This window comes from Anabrus simplex, chromosome 7 (assembly GCF_040414725.1).
Source record: "Anabrus simplex isolate iqAnaSimp1 chromosome 7, ASM4041472v1, whole genome shotgun sequence".
NCBI classification, from domain to species: domain Eukaryota; kingdom Metazoa; phylum Arthropoda; class Insecta; order Orthoptera; family Tettigoniidae; genus Anabrus; species Anabrus simplex.
Window position 1 is genome coordinate 304,382,601 of NC_090271.1, and position 11,413 is coordinate 304,394,013.

Sequence of the window (11,413 nt, forward strand, 5' to 3'; positions counted from 1 at the left end):
GTCTTCCCCGTAAAGGCCATGAAGGCCCTTGGAGGGGTAGAAGGTAAAGGCTTCCACTATCCGTAACCTCGGCACTTGATGGGATAGAGTGGTTAGCTCTAAGCCCGGCCGTCTTTGCCCCCAGGAATCAACCTGGTACTCATTTTTGGTGTAGGCTGAGTGAACCTCAGGGCCATATGCAGCTCCGGAAGTGGAAATCTCATTTCTTAAATTTTATGACTTCCTGACGGGGATACGAACCCACGTCCTTCCGGGCGAACCGAGCACGCCTTTACCGCTTCAGCCAGGCAGCCCCACAAATGCCCTTAATCATGAAATATTGAGGGTTTTTTGTTTTTTACAATTTGCTTTACGTCACACAGACACAGATATGTCTTATGACGATATGGGATAAGAAAGGGAAGGAAGCAGCTGTGGCCTTAATTAAGGTGTAACTCCAGCATTTGCCTGGTGTGAATTTTTTAAGGTGATTATAACAGCTTGAAAGTGTTCCACTAGATCACTCCTGTATTAAGTACCAGGCTCTTGGTGCAGAGAATGTAGTAACTGCTTTTGGCACTTAATACCTTTCCCATGTCAACACCACAGTTACAAAGCCACAATCCATTTTCTCACCTAGGTTGCCCCTTTTATTCGACTCTCACAACAAGCAGGGGATACCATGGGTGTATTCTTTGCTTCTCCCACCCACAGGGTGTAAGATATTCAAGAGAATCTTGGAAGAAAGACTGGGGATGAAAGAAAAAATAGGAAATGTAAGAACAACAATAAGGCTTTAGGAAAGACTGATCAACATTTGATCTGATGTTTATCCTGAGGCATATGGTGGAGACAAGTCAGAGTTTAGTAAAGATTTGTGGGTAACATTTATAGACACTGAGAAGGCCTATGACAGTGAACACAGGCAATTGGTTTGTGATGCACTGAGGGAGGGGGGAGGGGGAGGGAGGAAGTAGGCAGAGCAGAAGTATAAATGACAAAAGCTTTGTACAAAAAATGTGTTAGTAGTGTAAAATGGTTTGATGTGGAAATAGAACTTCAGCAGGGAAACAAACTACTTCCCCAAATTGTGTATCTCAATCATAGATGAAATCTGCAATCTGAAATCTGACTGACTGACTGATTGATTGATTGATTGATTGATTGATTGATTGATTGATTGATTGATTGATCTTTGGGTGGCTAAGACAGCTGTGTAGCAGGGCAGGCGAGGTTCTATGAAGATAAAGTTGGAATTCATGAGGACAAATTGGGGCAAATATTCGTTTATACGAAGGGAAGTTAGGGACTGGAATAACTTACCAAGGGAGATGTTCAATAAATTTCCAATTTCTTTGCAATCATTTAAGAAAAGTCTAGGAAAACAACAGACAGGGAATCTGCCACCTGGGCAACTGCCCTAAATGCAGATCAATAGTGAATGATTGATTGAAAGGCCCTACTATTTGCAGGTGACATTGTGATACGGAAAAAAAAAATATATATATATATATATATAAATATATATATAAATATATGATAAAACAGCAAGAGAAAGACATATCCATGCTAGAAGATGGAAGATGCACGGCAAAGGCCCTACCGTCTGCAGATGACATAGTGATACGGGGAAAAAATAAAATGGAAGTATAAGAACAAGTTAATGCATGAAATCTGATGATAGAACAAGAGAAAGACATATCCATGCCAGAAATAGAAGTTTTATAGAAGATGATATATGGCAAAAGATACAAGACATATAAAATAAAAATAAAACAAATAGAACGGTAGGTGGCATGTCTGGCCAGGTTTCCTGCCATGGTAATTGAGTAGACCTCGCAGCCAGTGACTCCACATCGAATATCAGGTGGTGGTTAATTAATCTGGCACCCCCAGGGAGGGTCATGGTCCTCAGTGCAGGAAATTCCACTGGAACCCATCTTGTTGTTGGAGGGCAGCAGCTTCAACACCAGATAGTCACATGTGGGGCTGGAGCAGTGGTACAGGTACGATACTGTGATGTGGAGGCGACAGAAAACCACTGCATTATTAATTATTCTTAGTACAATCAACATGGCCAAAAACACAAGAAACACGCCCTCAGTTCCCAGCAGAACTTAGATGGTCAGAGGCCGCTTAGAATCTCCAGGTCGGCCATCAAGATTATGACATGGAATACAAGAAGTGTGTCATAGGAAAGATTGTAAATATAATTTGCAAAGTGGAGAGGATGAACTTGATATCCTAGGAATCAGCAAGATGCATTGGTCATGTTTGCACACACTGTATACTACGGTGGAAATGATTACCCCAATCACTGACAAGGGGTGGCGTTATCGTGTCACGAGTTGTAAACAGTGCCGTGAGAAATGTCATACCATACTCATACCAAGATGCCCTGCTGCAGCTCCAAGCCAAATCCAGCCAACATTGGCATCACACGGGGGAGGGGGTATGTACTCACAGCTGACAAAGACGAGGCAGAAGCACAGGAGTTCTATAATCAAGTCAAAAGCAAGTTGGATGTCACAAAGAAGCTTGAGATGAACGTCATTCTCGGAGACTTCAGTGCGAAGATCAGGGAAGGCAGAGTTAGCAACATGGTCGGACCATTTGGTCTTGGCATTAGAAATGAGAGGGGCGGCAGGTTAGTGCAGTTTAGCTAAGAATATCTCATCATACTTTCTTTTTTTTTCTTCTTTGTTTTACAAGTTGCTTTATTTTGCACCGACACAGATAGGTCTTATGGCAACGGTAAGATAGGGAAAGGTTAGGAGTGGGAAGAAAGCGGCCATGGCCTTAATTAAGGTCCAGCTCCAGCATTTGCCTGGAGTGAAAATGGGTAACCACGGAAAACCATCTGCAGGGTTGCCGATAGTGGGGTTCGAACCCACAATCTCCCGAATGCAATCTCACAGCCCCGTGCCCCTAACAACATGGCCAACTCGCTCGGTCTCATCGTACTTAATACTTGATTAAAGCTACCACTCTTCACCTGGTAGTCATCTCAGGATACCAACGAACACATCGTTCAAAACCAGACTGATTTAATTCTGGTCAACCAGCGCTTCTGTAACAGTCTTAAATCAGTTAGAACTTACCCTGGACAGACAATGGATCATAACTCTGTAGTGGCATGCATCCACCTGTGCTTCAAGGTAATTCATAAGACTCTGAGACCTGCAAAGATAGACATCAGCAAGATCAAGAATGAAGTCATTTGGAAGAGGATACAGTGACCTATTTGAAGATTTTGACAAAATGAAGAACTTTTATAGAGATTTAGAAGTCTTGTGGACAAAAGTGAATCAGATTGTGATAGATGCAGGGAAACAACACTTAATCCTTCATAAAAAGGTCAAGAAGCTACCGTGAATGACCGATGAGATACTAGAACTCATAGATGAACAGTGGAAGTTGAAAATGCAAGAGCTGCATAAATACAACTAACTGCACAAAGAAATTATGAGGAAGATTGTGGCTGCCAAAGAACAGTAGATGGTAGAAAGATGTCAAAAAGTACAACTCCTGCAGCAAAAGAATGACACGTTTAGTCTCCATAAAAAGATAAAGGAATGCCTTGGGTTAAATGGGAAAAGAACCATCATGTTCTGGTGGACAAGAACGACAATATTGTGACTGATATCACTAACAAACGGAGGGTCTGGAAGTCATATATAGAAGAACTGTTCAGCGATGATAGACCTGAAAAACATGTGAACAAGGCAAACACAGGTCCTGCCATTTTGAAGGATGAGTTGTGTCATGTCATCTGCCAAGTGAAGAATGGCAAGGCTCCAGGGCCTGATGAAATGCATGCAGAACTCCTCAAACCCCTGGATGATAAAAGAAGCAGTACTCTGACAGAGCTTCTCAACAAAATCTATTCGACCAGAATAATTCCAGAAGATTGGCTCACATCCATTTTTATCACTCTTCTCAAAAAGACAAATGCCAGACAATACAAAGAGCACAGAACCATCGGTCTAATGAGTCATATCCTGAAGATATTCTTTAATATTATTCATGGCAGGATTCATGCTAAGTGCAAAGACGTGATAATTGAAACACAATTCAGATTCACGAATGGTCTCGAGACAAGAGATGTTCTTTTCTTTAGCGATGTGCGCGAACGATGCCTGGAATTGCAAGAATCGGTTCCTAAGACTATGAGGCCGAACTCAATGTCGCATGCGAGGAATCAGTTCCGCGATAACATCACCAGAGTGTGCTGGGCTCACTTATTAAGGTGAGTCGCCCGTGTACAACTGCGGCAAATTCAAACGTGCAAACTATCTCTTTTGCATACAGTATAGTATGATATCACACGTATTTAAATGAAATGTTTTATTGGTTGTTATGAATTAATTATGCTACATTATAATGGAATAACAATTTAACCTGGTGTCTGGAAATAACATTACACATTTCAACAATGGGTATATCAATCGATGTTGTTATTTATGCTTATACTGTATTCTGTTTCTAATGTGGTTTTCAAATATGGCTGGTGTAAATGTGTAAAGTCTGTGGAATTAAGTCACATTTGTAATAAGTACATAACTTGTTTTATAGCGTAACTGTCTTTGGATACATTTAATTTGCAATGAACATTTCATACTAATACCAAATATTATTATGAGAAACTGTTAGAATTACTGCCGGCCCCGCGATGTAAGGGTAGCATGTCTGCCTCTTACTCGGAGGCCCCGGGTTCGATCTCTGGTCAGGTTAGGCATTTTTACCTTGATCTGAGGGTTGGTTCGGGGTCTACTCAGCCTACGTGACTACAATTGAGGTGCATGAAATGAAATGGCGTATGGCTTTTAGTGCCAGGAGTATCTGAGGACATGTTCGATTCGCCAGGTGCAGGTCTTTCAATTTGACTTCCGCAGGCGACCTGCGTGTCGTGAGAAGAATGAAATGATGATGAAGACAACACATACACCCAGCCCCCGTGCCAGCAAAATTAACCAATGATGGTTAAAATTCCCGACCCTGCCGGGAATCGAACCCAGGTTCCTGTGACCAAAGGCCAGCACGCTAACCATTTAGCCATGGAGCCAGACATTTGAGGAGCAATCTGACACCGAGATGGCAGCCCCGGTCTAGAAACCAAGAATAACAGCCAAGAGGATTCATTATGCTGATCACACAACACCTCGTAATCTGCAGGCCTTCAGGCTGAATAGCAGTCACTTGGTAGGCCATGGCCCTTCGGGGCTGTTGCACCATGGGGTTTGGTTTGTTTTGTTTAAAATTACCAGCCTACTTTTGTTTTCATCACTGCTTAATACTAGCTAAGGTTGTCTCTTTAGTACAATTGTATTTTGTTGAAATAGCAGTATTATATTAAATCATAATCCCCGTACAAGTTTTGATTTATTGACAATCCATACAATTTGATTAGTTTCAAACAGAGAATCATATATTCTGATCATATTACAATCGTGTTAAGGCTAGTACATACCTAGCGACAAAGTCGCGGGACATTGTCTCGGGACAGTTGCGAGACACTGTCCCTAGACTGTTGTGATACAATGTCCCGCGTCCACACCTATAGAGCCAGTCGCACCACAGGAATTGGCACAAGAAATTGCTTTATGTGCTTTTAATGTTGTGAATCTATCTTTCCATCTCATGAATGGACATAGTGAAAATTTATCCAGAGACTTCCCTCCTTTTGTCTCTGTTTTTATACTCGGTAGACAAGGGAGGGTGTGTAAATCCTGAATGATTTTTAGAGTAGTTTCCATTGCAAAACAACAGAACACGAAACACAACACCAACACGTGGTGGCTATCTGCACACTGGCATCGGGGTGTCCCGGGACTTTGTCTCTCGACACGTCCAGACTACATCATGTTGCGCAACATTTGTATCATGTATCCCATTTCGAATGGGAGACCTGCGACAAGCAACTTTTGTATCGCGACAGTCCAAAATACGGAAAAAATGTTGCAGGACATCCCTGGAACTTGTCGCGATACACATGTTCTGCAACTTTATCGCTTGGTGTGTACTAGCCTTTAGAGTATATAATTCCAGAGCACTATAATGAGAGCAGACATGGCTTGTAGAGTGACCTGGTTATAAAACAAAACAAACTCACATTACAGAACACATTCATGCTTCACATGCTTACGTATATGCATCATAGATGGTACTATTAGTTTCTCAGAATTGATTCCAGGCATATGGAATAGACTCTTCGCGATTCCAGTCGCAACCCATCACTACTTTTCTGTATTCAAGTGCTTGTTGAATGTAACTCAGAAATGAACAAGGACATCTATGCACGTTTCATAGACTATGAAAAGGCACCGGACAAGGTCCAGCACAGGAAAATGATGGAGATTCTGCAGAACATCGGACTTGATATTCAAGATTTATGGATTATTGTCAACTTTTCAGAAAGCAGCAGTCAAGATCGAGGAAAATCTATCAGAAGAAATAGATATCCACTGCGGTGTTTGGAAAAGCTATGTACTATCACCTCTACTTTTCAGCATTTACTCAGAGGCTATCCTCGCAGAATCTCTGGAAAAACCTACTACCGCAGGCATCAGTATCAACGGGGAACATCTGAACAACCTCCATTACACAGACGACAGTGTTGCTAGCAGACAACTCAGAGGACCTTCAGGTATTATTATACAAAGTAAATGTGACTTACAGCAGTAGAGGCCTGAAGATAAACTTCAAGAAAACTCAGCTCATGGTCATCAGTAAACAGCAAGATATCCACATGCAGCCCACTCTCGGCAATATCTGTACCTAGGATGTTACCTCAATGAACATTGGGACTGCAGCCAAGAAACTCAGGTTCACATCGAACATGCGAGAAGCATTTTCATGCAGATGAGGAAATTGCTCACCAACTGCAACCTACAACTGAACCTAAGGCTCCAATTGGTCCATGCCTACATCTTTCCCATGTTACTGTATGGAATGGAAAAATGGACATTTACTCAGACTCTCTGCAAGAGACTGGAGGCATTTGCAAGGTGGGTGTACAGATGAAAGCTTTGCATTTCGGGGACAGACAGAATCTGGATTTCCAGGTGTTGGGTCGACTGGGAAAGACAAGTGAAGTCATGTTGACCATCAAAAAACGGAAGCTGGAATACTTCAGACATATAATGCAGAATGATTAGCTCCAACTTGTCACACGAGGAAGAATAGGACATAGCAGACCCGACAGACGACGAATTCTGTAGCTGAAGAATATCGTGGACTGATGCAGGTTGAGCACAATGTCCCTGTTCTGCATCGCTGCATTCCAATTTCAAGATTGCCAACCTTTGCTAGAAGATGGCATATTAAGATGACAAGAGGTATGTAGGAAGAGAAGGGGAAGATAGAAGTAAATGGAAAACCAAAAAAGTTTCAATACTTCGGGAAATGTAATCACAGAATTCGATCCGAGGCTTGTTTGATTGTTGAAAGTGATATTAATATGCTACAACTGGCTTTTTAGGCCTATCATGGATCTTTGCATTAATATTTTGTTATGCATAAGCTGGTCGGTGTCTGACATGTATTTCCTCATGTCAGTAAGTTTTATTGGTTTACCCATCAATACTCTGGAGGCTAATTTGCAGTGGTTACCCACTGGGCGATGGGGTCACCACATCCCTACACCTACATCAAGGAAGAAATTTTGGAGAGGATAGGAAATTGCTCAAACGTTTATTACTGTGTAGCAGACATAATTAGAAATTTGAAATTACCTAGCAAAGCATAAATAATGATATATAAATCATATTATTTACCAATATTGACCTATGGATCAGAATGTTGGATTTGGACAAAAAAAAAAGATCTGAATAGATTACAAGCAACAGAGATGCACTTTCTGCGAGGGATCTTGGGTAAAACGAGGAGGGAAAAGATGAGAAATGAAACATGCTACAAATCAACCTCCTAAAAGAAACTATGGAGAGAAATAGGCTAAAATGGTTTAGCCACATCACAAGAATGTGACAAGAAAGATTACCAAAAAGAACTCTGGAATAGACAGATCTGGAAGAAGACCACAAACAAGATGGAGGGATCAGATGGAGGATAATGTATATCAGAAAGGAATACAATGGGAGACAGTGATGAATGATAGACTCTGGGAAAAAAGAGAAGACTGGAAGAGGCTCTGAATGACCTGCATAAGCAGAAACGTATCAGGAAGAAGAAGAATCACAGAATGGTAAGGTAACTAAGGAGAATGGAAAGAGGGTAAAAGCAAATGGCTTTCTTTACAAGCGGTATCATAGGGAAGAAAAGACAAGCTAGAATCCGAAATGGAGACATTAAAAAAATTAGGGTTTCAAAACGACAGGAGAGGAAAGAAACAAGCAAACTGAAATAGTACGGACACATGAGTGAATGGGAGAAGACCAAGTTCCAAAGAAAGTATTTACAGAGAAACTTACAGGAAACAGACCACAAGAAAAGCATCGAAAGAAGTGGCTAGATAGCCCACAGTGGAGGAGGATATAAAGAATAGAGGAAAGAGAAGAAATATTGGAAGCAAGAAAAGAGCAGTAGAGAGACAGGCAACAATGGAGGTCCTTGTTTCATGGCCTGACCCAGTAAAGAACCAGAAACTGGAATTGAAGAAGAATATGTCTGCATTTAAGACTACCAAAAGCAATCCTTCAACAAACATATAGTACGTGAACCTTTTCTTGAGCCCTGAGCTCCATAGTGCTGAATGGGAACTTGGGCTCAAGAAAAGGTTCGCGTACTATATCTAGAAAGTAGTTTTCAGTGAAAAAGCAATTAATTAACAGGTAAATTATTGTCAAAAGGTAGGCCTAATCAAATATTTTAAACTGTTGATATTCTTGAAAAACATATACAGTAAACTGTTAACATCTCAAGAATTATCTGACCGAGTATCTAGCACATGATCACTCTCCACAGTCTGCAGTCTTTCACTACCTCTACGGTAGCCCGAAGTGATACCATAGGTACTAAAAATTTCAGCTCACCATTGGTGAAGTTCCAGCTTCTGGTTGCTGTTTCTTTCAGTTTACCCACCATCTGGACAATATTGTCGCTAAAGAGACAGTGCACTATTTTGGTCATATCGTACGGTAACTGGAGAGAACACAGGTCTACTTTCAAAGCATTCTACTATGGATTGGAAATCTTGCAATAATACACTATATGATCAAAAGTATCCGGACACCCCCAAAAACATACATTTTTCATCTTAGGTATATTGTGCTGCCACCTACTGCCAGGTACTCCATATCAGCGACCTCAGTAGTCATTAGACATTGCGAGAGAGCAGAATGGGGCACTCCGCAGAACTCACGGACTTCGAACGTGGTCAGGTGATTGGGTATCACTTGTGTCAGAAGTCTGTACGCGAGATTTCTACACTCCTAAACATCCCTAGGTCCACTGTTTCTGATGTGACAGTGAAGTGGAAATGTGAAGGGACAGGTACAGGTACAGCACAAAAGCGTACAGGCCGACCTCGTCTGTTGACTGACAGAGACCACCGACAGTTGAAGAGGGTCGTAAAGTGCAATAGGCACGCATCTATCCAGACCATCACACAGGAATTCCAAACTGCATCAGAATCCACTCCACAGTTTGGCGGGACATGAGAAAACTTGGATTTCATGGTCAAGCGGCTGCCCATAAGCTACACATCACGCAGGTCAATGCCAAACGACGCCTCGCTTGGTGTAAGGAGCATAAACGTTGGACGATTGAACAGTGGAAAAACGTTGTGTGGAGAGACGAATCACGGTACACGTGGCGATCCGATGGCAGGGTGTGGGTATGGCGAATGCCCAGTGAACGTCATCTGCCAGCATATGCAATGCCAACAGTAAAATTCGGAGGCGGTGGTGTTATGGTGTGGTCGTGCTTTTCATGGAGGGGGCACCCCTTGTTGTTTTGCGTGACACTATCACAGCACAGGCCCACACTGATGTTTTAAGCACCTTCTTGCTTCCCACTGTTGAAGAGCACTTTGGGGATGGCGATTGCATCTTTCAACATGAACGAGCACCTTTCATAAAGCACGGCCTGTGGCGGAGTGGTTACACGACAATAACATCCCTGTAATGGACTGGCCTGCACAGACTCCCGACCTGAATCCTATAGAACACCTTTGGGATGTTTTGGAACGCCGACTTCGTGCCAGGCCTCACCGCCCGACATCACTACCTCTCCTCATAAGGGTGGGCCAACACCATATTGAATTCCAGCATTACCGATGGAGGGCGCCACGAACTCGTACGTCATGTTCAGCCAGGTGTCTGGATACTTTTGATCACATAGTGTATTTAGGGTACAATGTGCAACTTAACCATGAAGAAGCAAAACAGTGAAGGTCGCAGAATATTGTGAGGATAGTACTGAACCACAAGGTACAGGGGGAAAAAGGAGGAACACTGCACTTTTCATTGTTGATGACAAGCAGGAGGGAGCGAGAACGTGCATTTTAGAACTAATAAGTTCCCCTACTTTTACGGGCTTAAAGTGATCACCCTGAAAGAAAGAAAAAAAAAAAACCCTTCCCAAGTGTAATTTACCTGGTGTATTCATTCGAGAACATATTTTTATTCTGCAAAATCCATTTCAAGATATTGTCTAATTTTTCGTCAGGATATTCATTAATACTTCTAACCATCGATTCGACTCCCTTATTTAAATCAAACTTTACATCATTCAAATTGGACGGCATATATATGTACTTCAATTCCGTCATATCTGGGCAATATTTTCTCTCAGAGTCTAATGAAAAATATCCACTAACAACTGGTCTTTGAAACGAAGGAAATGCAGCCATGTAATCTGATCGATGAACCCGAAGATTCTTTCGAGGTTCATTTGCCCCGTCTCTCGACTCAAAGCGTCTGTCTCTCCAAGACATATCCAACTAATAGTATCACATCAAATGACAAAAGGCAGCGTGGTTGCAAATATCACACGAGCTCCAATCCAGTCAAAGGAATAAAATACCCTGTTTCATTTTCAGTCTACTCAAACGTATTCTAAGAACTCCGTATCAGTATTCCGATTCTTCCTCCCAAAAAATTATAGTCCGCGCACCTTTTAGCGATATTACATGAGGAGTAAGGAGGAGCCAGGGTTGCCACCGGGCCGAATATTTTCGTGCGAAATTTTCCCGTGAAAAGGTACTAGATTATGGGGAAAAAGTACTAAATCTTTTTTTTTTACAATGGAGAAGGATTATTCATAAAGATGGTATAGAAAACAAGGTATATTGATCAAAAATATATATTTATTAAATGAGAAATTAGAAATTATTAGGAGTTATCGCTTTTGATATCTGTGATGGGGGGCAGCAGTGTTGCAGTTTCAATTGCCACCGTCCTAATAATCCTTAAGACTTACAGTTCCAAGCTGACTACGAGTTGAGAGTCATTTATTATGTTTAGAATAATATGAA

General features: G+C 41.7%; 1 protein-coding gene across 1 annotated transcript in view; it reads right to left on the reverse strand.

Annotated features, from left to right (window-relative positions):
• LOC136877595 (decapping and exoribonuclease protein) overlaps positions 1–11,054 on the reverse strand; it is an 88,867-nt gene extending 77,813 nt beyond the window's left edge. The window contains exon 1 of the mRNA XM_067151758.2: positions 10,533–11,054. Coding sequence (XP_067007859.1) covers positions 10,533–10,873 — 341 coding nt within the window. The 5' untranslated portion in view covers positions 10,874–11,054. The remainder of the gene's footprint in view (positions 1–10,532) is intronic.
• Positions 11,055–11,413: the final 359 nt, after the last annotated feature.